Genomic DNA, 14969 nt, shown 5'->3' with positions numbered 1-14969 from the left:
GCTGAAAACAGTTCCTCACCCTAAATATCTCCCTTCAGGGAATACTAGTAGTGAGCATGAAAGGTTCAGATTCACAATCTCACAAACCATTGCAGCTTGCTGGTCTCATCTGCTGCCTCAAAACAGAAACAAGTTCTCATTCTCCTGCCCCTCAAATGCTATTTCCATAAAAGAGCTGCCATGTTCTGTGTTCTTTTGGTTTAGCTATTCAGGGAAAGGCCCCTCTCAGTGCTAGTGATACATGCCTTTGTTTTATTAAATCTTTAAAGCATCATACTTGTTTATGACTCCCCCCCTCAATCTGTTCTTTTGTTCTTTCCTTGAAAATATGTATTTTCCCCCACTTTGTGTAAATGTTAATGCCTTTCTGAAGAACGCCTCAGTTTCCAGATTGGCTGCAACATAAAATGGACGGGTGCATTGAGGTTTCTCAGACCTAAGCCTTTGCTCAGAATCATGAATTTCCTAGCAGTTACCAGCCTTGTTTTGACAAATCAGAAACCTTTGATTATAATCACAGTTATTGTTATAATCATCATTTGTAAAATAGAGATTCCAACAAAAATATATTCTAGTTGCATATAGTTATTTGTGGTTAAACGTTAACTAAGGAGGGGGGTGGGAAATAGCTCATTTGAGAGAATCCATACTTTTTTAATGATTTGATTTTTTTAAATTTTTATTAGTGATTTAATATTGATTTATAAAGTTACCAGATAGCAGGGGTATAATTCTACATCTTTCCCACCACCAGAGTTCTGTGTCCCCATTCCCTCTATTGGAAACTGCATTAGTTCTCCCAAGATATGGGTTGACTGTTCTATAACTATCTGTGTTTATGTATATTTGCCCATTTTTGCTATTATCCTGCCTTATCTTCATTTCTAAGTCACACCTACCAATTCTGGGGGTCCTTCCTCCCCATCCCACCCCAGCTCCACCCCTTCTCTCTCTGGGTCCTGGTGGGGTTGGAATTCAGAGTCCTCTGATCATCTTCCCCTAACATTTACCCCTCTAGAGGGAATATGGACCAAAATTCTTGATGGGGTGCAGAAGGTGAAAGATCTGGCTTCTGTAACTTCTGCTTTGCTATATATGAGCATTGGCAGTTCAATCCATAACCCAAGCCTGTTTCTGTCTTTTCCTAGTAGGATAGAGTCCACACTTTACCATGTATAAGGATCCAAGTTTGAGTCCCCAGCCATCAGGTGGAAGCATCACACAAAGGAGTAGCCTCAGGAGCAGGGATACAGTAGTGTGGTTTCTCTTCTCTCTCCTCTCTTCTCTGTTTCTCTCCTTCTCTCTCTCTCTCCCTCTCCCTCTCCCTCTCCCTCTCCCTCTCCCTCTCCCTCTCTCTCTCCCTCCATGCTCTATCCAGAAGAAAGAAAGAAAGGAAGAAAGAAAGAAAGAAAGAAAGAAAGAAAGAAAGAAAGAAAGAAAGAAAGCAAGCAAGCAAGCAAGCAAGCCAGCCTGGCAGGAGTAGTAGTAATCATGCTTATATGAAGTCCCAACTCCTGACATGAAAAGAAGCTTTTCTCTGGGGTCACTGAGGAAGAACAGTCTCTGTTTCTCTCTTTCTCTCTCTCTCTCTCTGTTTCTCTCTCTCTCTCTTTCTCTCTCCCTCCCTCCCGCCCCCCCCCCCCCATGCTCTGTCCAGAAGAAAGAAAGAAAGCCTGGCAGGAGTAGTAGAATCATGCTTATGTGAAGTCCCAACTCCTGACATGAAAAGAAGCTTTTCTCTGAGGTCAGTGAGGAAGAACAGAGTATTTGCAGCAATTCCGGAATTCAAATGAAAGATAAAAGACCTGGTGCTCCAAGAGCACCTACACAGCTCCTACATCCCATAGAGCAAGTTTGGTTGACAAGTGCCTATCTTATGGTTTGGTCCCTACATGCACGTAATGCAAAAGGGTTTAAATGATATTTGCAACAATGTGGATTCTACACTGATGTTGCCCCCCAGATAAGCCATTGCATGACACCCAACTGAACTTGTCCCTGAGCATTCTGTCTCCCACAGCCCATCCTGCACTGTTAGTTTTGGCAAGTGCTCTACAGCATATCATAAATTATGAAAAAGGAAAAAAGGCTTTGGGGCCCAACATGGTTCAGCCTGCTGAATGTCAGAATACAGAAAGGAGTTCTGTTTTTAGACATCCTTTTACTAACTCAGTCTTTATAATTTATGATTCCACGGTAAAATTCCTGCAACGTGACACCAGAAGGAGCTCTCCCCTTTAATTAAGGACTCTCTGTAGGAAAAACCATGAAACGTGACATGCAACACATCTCTGTGTGCTTGGTGATTGATAGTGATTACATCTTTATGAACCCAGCCTAGAGATCTCAACTTTCTGATGGGGGAAGTAGTCTATGGGATTTCTTCCTGAGTTTGTCTGGCAAGGATCAATCACTGCTAACCGAATAGTAGGGAATTCAGGGCCAGTGAAATATCTCACTTGGGAAGGACACAGGTTCAAGCCCAGCATTGAAGAAAGCTTTGATGTTGTGGTCTTGTTTGTTCTCTCTCTGCCTTCATTGACTCTAGAAAAAAAAAGTGGTACTAAGAGAGAGAATTCAGAGGTGTATTTTAAAAATTTTAGAACTATTCAAGTCTATTTGCAAAAACTGTGGAGGTTATTGTTGGTGAGCAGGTACAGAACTTTGGTGGCAGGTGCAGTGTAGAACTATACTCTTATAATTTTGAGATCTTCTAAACCACAGTGAAATCACTAATAAATATTAAAGGAACTTCTTAAAAAGGAAATACTGAAGTCTAAACTTTGTTACAAGTCTATGTGACAATTCCTTATTTTCCTGGTAAGAACCACCAAGCAAATACCATGTCACATTCTTACTTAAGAAGTTGTAATAGAGAATGAAGAGTTGAGGAGAAAGCCTTTTTGAGGATAACCGGTTGTCATATGGAAATGTTTTTTTTGCAAAGACTAGAAAGAATGGATTACTGAATGATTTGACACTATTGGTGTGTGAATAGAATGTTGTCACTAGAAGATCTGTAGCTGTTTTCATTGTTTTTATTATTTTTTCTACTTTTCTGTGTGAAATAATTTTTAAACCATTTAAAGTGGCTCTAAATGTTAGACTAAAATCTCCAACAATTCTATTGTCCCTGACTTGGTCATCACTGTTTCAACCCTGACTTTATTTATCAGTTAAATAGTCACATCAGTCCAAGCTCACATACAGCCTTACAGTAGTGCACTCTGCCACTGAAAGACTGTAGATTTCTTGAAAGTAAATGGGAGTAGGGGGGTAGTGTAATGGTTGTGCAAAAAGATTTTTAATATTTGAGGTTCCAAAGTCCCAACACCACCATAAGCCAGAGCTAAACAGCATTCTCATCTCTCTCTTCTTATCTATCTATCTATCTATCTCTACCTCTCTATCTTTCTCTCATTCAAATAAAACAAATTATATATGAAGAGGCTGAGAAGACAGTATAATAGTTACACAAAAGACATGCTTGAGGCTCTCAGGTCCCATGCTCTGGTCTCTGTATCTTTCTGTATCTCTTATTTAAATAAATAAATACATATATGTATATATATATTTAAAAAAAAAGAATTTCCTTCTTGGTGACAGTATCACATTGATAGCATCCAAAGCAAAATCCTATGCATTAATATTAATTTCTTGTCAATGCTTCAAGGATTTGATTTTTGTGTGTATGAAATGATATTATTACTTGTGTTTTTGCAGGTTTGGGCCAGGCTTAGTTATCTATTGGTATGGATTTATCCAAGAGCTGGACTGTAACCGGGAGAGGGGCATTCTGCTCAAAGCCTCCTTCCCCACGGACATTGTCACCTTATGCCACAGCATCTCTTCATCCTGATGAATTCTGAAAGAGAAGATGGAGTAGAAAAGATGAATCCAGAAGTAATTTTACTTTCCTGCAGCATCAACTCCTGGCACCATCTTGCTCTGAACTTCTGCTGAACTCTCTCTGCCCGTGGCCACACCATTCACTCTTTAGACAAACATATCAAGAGTTTCTGTTTTCCTTCATCCCTTGCTGATGTGAGCAGCCAAGAACTACAGACACAACCCACTCATTATCAGCATTTCTGTCTCTGTCAAACAGTTAGTTTATAGATAGTCATAATCTTGCTTCCTTCCGCATGGTTTCTCCTTCTATACTGAACAAAAGAAAAAATGCGGGGATTGAAAGGTATGATTTTTCAGTTCTCCTCCTAGTTACTACATCACCCTCTTTTTTTTTTTTCTATCTTACTTTCTTTTTTCTTGTCCCCTAAGCCTCTATTCATCCTCTCTCCCTCCCCCTTTGCTCTCCTTGTGCACACACAGACATGCAGTATTTCCTTACCGTCATGGAATAATATGACCTTGTCCTCAAAAAACTGAAGACCTGAAGTCTAAAGCTGAAAGGCAGCTTTCACCTGAGGGGCTCAGTAGCCCCCACTGTCTGTACTGTGTGCTTGTTTTGTCCAGACTTTACAGTTTCCTGGCTTCTGTGGCATTGGGCCAAGCTGGGGAGGGAAAAAAAAAAAAAGAGAGAAGAGAAGAAAATCTACTTGATGAGAATTTCCTCTTTTTAAAATCCATATTTGAACACTCAACATTTTCCATTGATCTTATTTAAAAATAGCAGTGGCATGGTGTCTGGAGACCACACTTCTCTGAAACAGGCTGGAGAGAGATGAAGGGCCTTAGGCACCAGCATTGTCACGAATTTATCTTTAAGATACTTTCAGTATTTCCATGACTTTGGAAAAATGTTACAGCATATTCTGGACCCTGCTTTGTACCTACATTTTCTGTCACATAGTTATATAATATTCCAGTTATTCAAACACTAGAAATATTCATGGTGGAAAAGGACTTTTAAGTTAGTGATAAGAGTGTTTCACAAATTCCTATCACCGGGAGATGAGAAATTGTATCCATATGTTAACAACTGTACTTAAGCCATTAACCCTGCTCACCATAAAACAATTAAAAAAAAAAGAAAGAAACATTCAGCCTTGAGTGAATTAAATGTACTAAAAATAAGCCTAGAGCAATTCGCAAATCAAAATAAAGATTTTATATTTGTTCATGTCCATTGATTCATCCTTTATGTCACTAACCAAATCACAGTCTAAATCAAAACACTAGTAAATTCTTTATGAACATATCTTTGGAGAATTTAAAACTGAATCCATACACAAAAGTGTATTTAAGAAAATATTTTATCCATATTGACTATACATAATAACTTGGATACTACTGAATGGGTGAATTTGTCATCTTAACTATAATGTAACATTCACAGATACTTTCAAGAAGGATTAACAAATAGCTCACCTAGGTAGTATACCTACTTTGCCATGCTTGCAACCCAGGTACAAGACTGCCTACCACTACTTTAGAAGAAGCTTTGATGCAATGGCATCTCTCTCTCTCTCTCTGCCCTCTCTTCATCTGAAAAAGCAAACACAGACTAACGAAACTCTGGACTTCCAGACGTGGGGCTACAGAGCAGCAGCAGCTGTGTTTCTCTCCTCTCCCGGGTCAACTAAGAATACCAAAGGAGGCCACCTGGGACCACAACAAGACAGGACTAGAATGACTTCAGGAACCCACCAAATCATCGGTGAGTACAAACACATATGACTCGTGGACAGAGAGGAGTCTAAGGAGAGGTTAAGTGGCTGGTAACAGTCCAGCAGTTTACCAGTTGAGACATCACCTACAGTCTGTTTCACCAACAAAAAGACAGCTGAAGGGAGGAGAGGACTCCCCTAAGATCCACCAAATGCAACTGTGAGTCTCCATTGCTACTGCCTTCAGAATCTGGAGCAGCTGGGGGGAGGCCCTGTGCTGACACCAGGGGAAAGAGAACTAACAAGGAAACTCAGGAGAAGATCTATACCTCAGTGGCCTAGAGGTGGGGTTATAAGAGTCTCTTACCATAACCACTAGATTATCTCTGCCCCACCCTGCTTTATCTCTTAGTCAGGAGTCAATGATTAAGCTAAGAAGCCTACTTATAGTTTAAAAGCCCTCAGGCTCCCATAGCTTACAGGGAAGAAAAAGAACAAAAGAGGCTTTAACCACCACTCTGCTCCAACTCAGGAATTGAAATAATATTGAGACAATTGTGGACCCTTTAATTACCTTACTTAGACACAAGTCAATCCAGGCAAAAGTGATCAGTAATTTGAAAAATACTGAGAAAGGGACCTCATAACATACTATATAGAATGGTTAAACCAACAAGAAAAAATATTGGAGAAATGAACCAGGACAGGAGTCCGGCTAACAGCTCCCCAAAGGTTGAAGCACAAAATAGTGAGGTCAACATCCAAACACCAGTTAAGAAAATAGTCACAGGAGTGAATAAAGATTTTGAAGGAATTGTCATCAGAAATGCAGAAACAACAAATGAGACTCTGGAAGAAAACACAAATTATCTCAAGGTTATTAGAGAGCTGATACATAGAAAAACCTAAGGAATTCAGCAAGAAGCTTTTGGAAATCATCAGGCAATACAGTAAGGTGTCAGGCTACAAAATTAACATTCAAAAGTCAGTGGCATTCCTCTATGCAAACACTAAGTTAGAAGAAGTTGAAATCCAAAAAATCAATTCCTTTTACTATAGCAACAAAAACAATAAAATATATAGGGATAAACCTAACCAAAGAAGTGAAAGACTTGTATACTGAAAAGTATGAGTCACTACTCAAGGAAATTGAAAAAGACACAAAGAAGTGGAAAGATATTCCATGTTCATGGGTTGACAGGATTAGCATCATCAAAATTAATATACTACCCAGAGCCATCTACAAATTTAATGCTATCCCCATCAAGATCCCAAGCACATTTTTAGGAGAATAGAACAAATGCTACAAATGTTTATCTGGAACCAGAAAAGACCTAGAATTGCCAATACAATCTTAAGAAGAAAAAACAGAACTGGAGGCATCACACTGCCAGATCTCAAATTGTATAATAGGGCCACTATCATCAAAACTGCTTGATAATGGAACATGAATAGACACAATGACCAGGGGAATAGAATTGAGAGCCAGAGGTAAGCCCCCACACCTATGGACATCTAATCTTTGACAAAGGTGCCCAGACTATTAAATGCTGAAAGCAGAGTGTCTTCAATAAATATTTGGTGTTGGAAAAAAATGGGTTGAAACATGCAGAAGAATGAAACTGAGCCACTATATTTCACCTACAAAAGTAAATTCCAAGTGGATCAAGGACTTGAATGTTAGAACAAAAACTATCAGATACTTAGAGGAAAATATTGGCAGAACTAAGGCAAGAATAAACCTATGGGACTACATCAAATTAAAAAGCTTCTGCACAGCAAAAGAAACCACTATCCAAAGCAAGAGACCCTTCACAGAATGGGAAAAGATCTTTACATGCCATACATCAGACAAGCTAATAACCAAAATATATAAAGAGCTTGCCAAACTCAACCTCAAGAAAACAACCCCATCCAAAAATGGGGAGAGAACATGGACAGACTATTCACCACAGAAGAGATTCAAAAGGCTGAGAAACACATGAAAAAATGCGCCAAGTCTTTGTCAGAGAAATGCAAATAAAGACAACAATGAAATACCACTTCACGCCTGTGAGAATATCATACATCAGAAAAGGTAACAGCAGCAAATGCTGGAGAGGTTGTGGGGTCAAAGGAACCCTCCTTCACTGCTCTCAGAAGGCTAGAAATGGACGTACCGTACCTATGATCCTGCAATTCTTCTCCTGGGGTTATATCCTAAAGAAGCCAACACACCCATCCAAAAAGATCTGTGTACACATATGTTCTTAGCACATTTTGTAATAGCCAAAACCTGAAAGCAACCCAGGTGTCCAACAACAGATGAGTGGCTGAGCAAATTGTGGCATATATACACAGTGGAATACTACTCAGCTATAAAAAATGATGACTTCACTGTTTTCAGTCGATCTTGGATGGACCTTGAAAAATTCATGTTAAGTGAAATAAATCAGAAATAGAAGGATGAATATGGGATGATCTCACTCACAGGCAGAAGTTGAAAAACAAGATCAGAAAAGAAAACACAGGTAGAACCTGAACTGTAATTGGCATATTGCACCAAAGTAAAAGACTCTGGGGTGTATGTGGGGGGGAAAATACAGGTCCAAAAAGGATGACAGAGAACCTAGTGGGGGGTTGTATTATATTTACTATTGAATGTAAAACATTAATTCCCCAATAAAGAAATTTAAAAAAGAAAAGAAAACTCTGACAACAGTGAATTTTTTTTCAAAAATAATAACTTCAAATTTAATATATGGCTTTGCTCTTTCAAAAGACTAAGTAAATATGTCATTCGTCCCTAAGAAGGCTTGCAGAAATTTACCTGCTGCTTCTCCTTTTGAAGAGTACAAATATGTCAGGTTCACATGTGTGGATTACAACCCTGTTGTAGGTTGCATTCAATTATAAAGAAAGCCAAAGATAAAATGGTAAAGAATTATCAAGTAAACTTCTGTTTCAGTATAAAATTGATCACACAGCTTTAGTGAATGAAATAGATTTGAGACCACTATTATTATCCTTATAGACATACACATGTACATATACATTTTAAACAAAATCATTGTTAAAAACAGTTTTTATAGCATGCTCTAAATGACTTTTTTTCTCTCTAGGAATAAATTATATTTACCTACACAGATGTTGAAAATCCTGTTAAACCCTTGTCAAGAGTTTGTTTGTTTTACATTAAACGGATTTATGATGAGGGTATACAGATAAATTGAAAACTAAGAGAGGTGCTCGCATTTCATAGTCATTTTCCTACCTGGCACACTGACATAATGTGTTATGAGAAGGTGGTGGAGTTTTCTGCCAAGTCACCACCTCCTCTTTATGAATGAGGTTCTTAAATTTGCCCTTTAAGAGTGGAAAAGAAAACAGTGTAGTGGGAGAAACCACCTTATGCCATGATAAAGTTACAGGTTATTTCAAGCTAATCTTTTTCCTCTATAAAAATGAATGTGGCTGGGCGGGGGAGATAATGTTGCCAAATTGGGAGCTTAAAGCTTCTCTGGGTTTGTTGTTTATTTGTTTGTTTGTTTTAGGTTACAAATACTTCCCTGTACTGTAGCTATATATGTTGTCTGTGTATTTGTTTACTTGTTTTTCTTTAGCTTGGACAATATTATAATATTATTATAAACAGCCATAAACATAGGAGGACATCTCTCTTCAGAACACTAAAGGCAGATCTTATTATATGGAACATTCTGCAAACCCATGCTAATGAATTATGCCAAGCCAAAGAGCAAGAGTGTGTGTAAGATATAAAAGTAAATGATGTTCTCTCTGGCATATATGGCCTTGCCAAGCATCTGCTCTCACAGACAAATGCTTGACCCTGTTTGAAGCCTAGCAGGGATCAGCTCAGAGCCAAACCGGCCTGGCACCGATATTTAAGGTGACTTCATAGACTCTCCCAACATACCCATAAACAGGAGTTGACTCCAAAAAGGGGTTGTATGGGGAACAGGGGGGAGACAATGAAAATCTTTCCTTTGCCTTCTAGTAAGGCATATATATGTTAACACGCCAAACATTCCTAAAATCTCATTTGAAACGGAAGGTTCAAGGGTCCAAATTAGAGAGCTGGGTTCTCCAGGGGAGTAAGTTCCTTTTAACCATGGGTGTATATACCTACTCATTATCAGCAAGGCTTGATTCCACCCTGGAGATGATAAATTGTTGTGGGGGGGGGGGGGCTGGGATATTAACTCATTCCAACTAACAGGGAATTATTCAGAGCCCTGGATGAGGTAATTCCTTAAATGGTCCCTGGAGGACCACACTAATGATCACACAGCACCCAAGTGAACAGTTAATTCACTGGCTTCTCACTGAGTGAAGAGCTACACCCATTGTTTCCTTCCCTCTCTGGAACCAAGATGTCTTATTAATCTGCTCCCTGCTACTTGCTTTCAAATACTACTTCTTCTCACTTCCCACCTCCTCCCAATCATCTGCCCCCTCACCAGCCTGGGCTACTTGCCTTCCACATGGGCATGGGTTCTGAGATTTCTCACTTCTTGGTTCTTCCTCTCCAACACATGCACCTCTGTTAGTCTTGATGCATCGATCTGCAGGATCAGGGCAGATGGAGCACTTGATTTTAATCTCTTTGGAAGAGAGCAGATTTATACATCCTTCCACATGCCAGAAAGTTCAAGTACATGAACTAAAAGAATCATAAAACTAGTGGCTCGTGTGGGAGCTGAATTGGTAGAGCACTGAATTTACATGCTTCAGATTTCTGGTTCAATTCCCAGCACTACATATACCAGAATGATATTCCAATTCATATCTCTTTCTCTCTCTTGCAAATAAAGCTTCTTTAAAAATCATAAGACTAGGGGGGTCGGGTGGTAGCACAGTGGGTTAAGCACACATGGCACAAAGTGCAAGGACTGGCTTAAGGATCCTGGTTTGAGCCCTGGCTCCCCACCCGCAGGGGGTCTGCTTCACAAGTGGTGAAACAGATCCGCAGGTGTCTTTCTCTCCCCTCTCTGTCTTCCCCTCCCCTCTTGATTTCTCTTTGTCCTATCCAACAACAACAGCAATGAGAACAATAATAACAACAACAACAAGAGTAACAACAAAGGCAACAAAATGGGAAGAATGGCCTGCAGGAGCAGTGGACTCGTGGTGCAGGCACCAAGCCCTAGCAATAACCCTGGAGGCAAAAAAAAAAAAAAAGTCATGAAACTAATATTAACCCAGATAATGAGATGTGATGGATTCAACTCAGGCATGAGGGTCATATCTGTATCAAATGTTTGGACAAAAGGAGCCAAAGAAACAGGTGAGGTACCTCTAATGGCAATGACCCGTTAATTTTAGTAAGAGTCTACCTGATTTTTTTTTTTTTTTTTTTTTTTTTTTTTTTTGTAAAATTACTCGTCTCCACCTTGCAGCAGCTTGTCACTCTCCATGGGTTCTACTTGTTGCCTCAAAGTAGATTCTGTAACAAGGTTAGGGGAGGAAAACTCCCCAACTAGGGCAGTCTCCAGTAGGGTCAAGAAACAAAGCTAACTGAACATGAGAGGAAACGAAAAGGCAAACAAAGTGTTTCTTTGCCCAATTGTCACCACTTACAGAGAAATGCCTCTCTGAATGTGACTGTAAAGCCACTCTTAAGAAAAACTTACATGTAACTAAGCCAGGACCATCTCTTTGTATGACCTCAAATTTCCCTGTCTCTACAGTGAATCTGCTTAGTAAGAGCCTGCTTGGATTCCCAAAGTGAAATAAGTAAGATGGAATTATGAATTAAATAATAGCCAGGGCAGCTTGGGTTCCCCTGGTGTTTTTCACTTTCCTGCAATTGTTTTAGATATGCCTGTGAGACAAAGGGCTGCTTAGGTCAGGCTCTATAAATTACAGTTTTCATACAATAGTAATACACTAGAGTGATTTCAAAGCATGATCAAAGAGCTGAAAAAAAAAAAAAACCTCTTAAAACTTTTCCACAATGCCAGGGAAGGGGAAATGCTCATTCGATGCCTTAATTTGTTGCAGTCAGTATAGCCAGGCTTGATTTTTACGTCATATCTACTTTATATAAATAAATTCAACTTGTCCTTGCTGCTGTTTCATTTGTGCATAAAGAGAGTTTAGGTTTTCATTAAACTACATTGGAACAATTAAACATTTGGACTCACTTATGCTGCAAGGAAAAGAGACAGCGAATGTCATTTAGAAATAAACAGGACTTGGGGGGGGCAGGTAGCATAATGATTATGCAAAGAGACCCTCATGCCTGAGGCTCCTAAATCCCAAGTTCAATCTCCTACACCACCATAAACCAGAGCTACTTAGTGCTCTAGTAAAAAAAAAAAAAAAAAAAAAAAACTGGGGGAAATAAAAGAAATAAGCATGGTCTGATAGTATTTCATCATGAGACTCAAAAGTATTTAAGACTAACTCCCTGGGCTTAGAATAAAGTGGATTATCAGTGCATGTATTTGGTATTTTAATATTATAGCAACAGCTATGCTCGTTCATTCTGACCTTTTCCCTTATTGCTTGCATTTATCTGGAGCTATCTTAAAGCAAGATGATGGGGGATAGCCTGGGTGGTAGCAAAGCTAAGGACATTTTAGACCCAAATGTATATAAGGATCACACTACAGTGTCAGGCTCAGCTAAAGGCCATAGTAAGATGTACTGGTATATATTTTGTTGTGTTTTGTCTTCAAAAGGAAGGTGATTCTGCTATGTTGGCATGGTATAAAGCCATGTCAACTAAGTAGTAACAACTGAATTTCAAGTTTAATTGAGGGCTGAACATGAAGCCAACGACTATTAACCTGAGGTAATGTTGAATTCCCTGGGAAACTACCTTGGGTAAAGATAGTTGTAGAATAACTAGTGTTTTCTCCCTTTCCTTAAAAAGAAAGATCTTTGTCATTTGTGTGTGTTCATATGTTTTTATTTTCTTATTTTATTAATATTTATTTACAAAAAGGAAACACTGACAAAAACCATAGGATGAGAGGGGTATAACTCCACACAGTTCCCACCACCAGAACTCAGTATCCCATCCCATCCCCTGAAGCTTTCCTAGTCTTTAACCCTCTGGGAGTATGGACCAAGGGACATTATGGGGTGCAGAAGGTGGAAGGTCTGGCTTCTGTAACTGCTTCCCCACTGAACATGGGTGTTGACAGGTTGATCCATACTCCCAGCCTGTCTCTCTCTTTCCCTAGTGGGGTGGGGTTCTGGGGAAGCCGAGCTCTAGGACACATTGGTGGGGTCATCTGCCCAGGAAATTCCGGTTGGCATCATGTTAGCATCTGGAATCTGGTGGCTGAAAAAAGAGTTAACATATAGAGCCAAACAAATTGTTGACTAATCATGAACCTAAAGGCTGAAAAAATTCAGATGAAGAGTTGGGGGGGTCTCTGTCATTTTTAAACCCAGCACAGATTCATTCAGAAATAACAATTACTGTGTCTGTGCCTATAGTAGGCTCTCTGTATTTTTTCTTTTTTTTTTTTTTTTCATTTTATTTTACCTTACTATTTTGCCTTCAGGCTTATTGCTGGCATTCGGTGCCTTTAAGACAATGCCACAACTCCCAGCAGCCAGTTTTCATTCCTTAATTTTAGTGAAAATTGTTTTGGTTGGGCATATCAAAATATAATCAAAACTATACCTGAAGGCTCTAACTCTAGTTTCCTAAGTACAGTGGAAGTGGATGTAAATAAATATCCTTTATGTGACTACACTACAGTCATTGCAATTATTGACTTCCTTCTCTCTGCAATTATAGAATGTCAAATTTTTCAGGTAAAGTGCCAAAGATATAGCTCACCAGGTAGGGTACCTGCCTTGCTCTGTGTGTAGCCCAGGTTCAAGCCCCAGCACCCCATGGGAGTGTCAGTGGCACTAGGAGAAATTCTAATGTTACAGTATCGCTTCCATTCTTTCTGTCTCTGCATTTATCTGAATGGGGAAAAAAAAAAAGTAGCTCATAAGTGATGAAGGCAGCTATGCTCACCACTATACCACTAACGCTTCTGAAATACCACATACAGGAAGCCCTGGTGCAAAAAACAAAAAAGGATTGCCAACTAGATTTTACATAGTACAGAGTGTGAAACCTATTTTCACCTTGGTCAGTGTTTGATCTGCCATTAGCTAAGAGAGTGCCTGCTTCAGACCTGGTGTTCAGCTCTTTCATTATCTTCAACTAAAACATAAGTGTGGGGAGGCTGGCAGTGATGCACCTGGTTGAATGTACACATTACCATGTGCAAGGAAGCTGGTTCGAGCCCTCATTCCCCACCTGCAGGGGGACAGCTTCTCAAACAGTGAAGAAAGTACTGCAAGTGTCTCTCTCTGTCTCTCCTTCTCTATCCCTTCCTCCTTTCTCAATATCTCTCTGTCCTATCAAACAAAGACCGAAAAAAGGAGGAAAAAAAAAAGGCTGCTGGGAGCAGTAGGTTTATTGCCCAGGCACCAAGCCCCAGCTTGGTGGCATAAATAAATAAATAAATATTTTAAAACAAGTATGTTTATTGGATTCAGAATATGTGTTGGTGTTAATTAAAGAATTGCTTTAGTTCAGCTGGTAGAGCACAGACCTTCATGCCTAGAGCTGCCTGTTTAAACCCTGCTACAGGCCTGATGCTCTGACTTCTGTCTTCATGTGAAACTCTGTCTTCATGTGTGAGCGTATACACATACACACACATATATAAGTTTTGAAACTTTAAACTTTAAAAAATGAATTAGTTGCTTTAAAAAACATCAGTTTGGGAGTCGGACGGTAACACAGTGGGTTAAGTGCATGTGGCGCAAAGCACAAGGATCAGCGTAAGGACTGCAGTTCAAGCCCTGGCTCCCCAAATACAGAGGAGTCGCTTCACAGGTGTTGAAGCAGGTCTGTAGGTGTCTGTCTTCCTCTCCCCCCTCTCTGTCTTCCCCTCCTCTCTCCTCTCTGTCCTAACAACAATGACATGAATAACAACAACAACTTTAACAACAATAACAAAGGGCAACAAAAGGGAAAATAAATAAATATAATTTTTTTTAAGCATCAGTTTCTGAAATAAACAGATTTATTGACCAGGATATTGTCAGGTGCCTACTTAATTTTGTTTGTTTGTTTGTTTTTCATTTTCACCCCTCCCCTCCTACTTAGTTTTAAGGGGAATTCATATCCTTTCATCATCACATCTGGCTTGAAGTTAGCCTATGTACATTATTGTTTAACTACTATTATCTCTAAATCAGCATGAACACTTGGAAATCATCGTTTCACTCTCTCTTTTATAAAGAATTAAGGTTTATCTTCATTTTAACATTTCTACTTAAGAGAATTTCTCCCTCAAATCAAGTCAGGGTGTGCAAAAAAAAAAAAAAAAACATGCAGCTAAATCAAATGTGCCTTCCACACAAATTTTGAGG

General features: G+C 39.3%; 1 protein-coding gene across 3 annotated transcripts in view; it reads left to right on the top strand.

Annotated features, from left to right (window-relative positions):
- Window positions 1-14969, top strand: part of CDIN1 (CDAN1 interacting nuclease 1) — a 301784-nt gene that overhangs the window by 275645 nt on the left and 11170 nt on the right. For 2 of the 3 annotated variants that reach the window (XM_016190289.2, XM_007527854.3), the window contains one exon: window positions 3724-5090. The exons of the other annotated variant lie outside the window; for it this stretch is intronic. In XM_016190289.2, the coding sequence (XP_016045775.1) occupies window positions 3724-3859 (136 nt within the window). In that variant the 3' untranslated portion in view covers window positions 3860-5090. Of the gene's footprint in view, window positions 1-3723; window positions 5091-14969 lie in introns of those variants that run through there. 3 annotated transcript variants of the gene reach the window in all.

Source organism: Erinaceus europaeus, chromosome 16, assembly GCF_950295315.1.
Source record: "Erinaceus europaeus chromosome 16, mEriEur2.1, whole genome shotgun sequence".
Taxonomy (NCBI): Eukaryota; Metazoa; Chordata; class Mammalia; order Eulipotyphla; family Erinaceidae; genus Erinaceus; species Erinaceus europaeus.
This window is presented reverse-complemented; position numbering and strand designations above follow the sequence as displayed.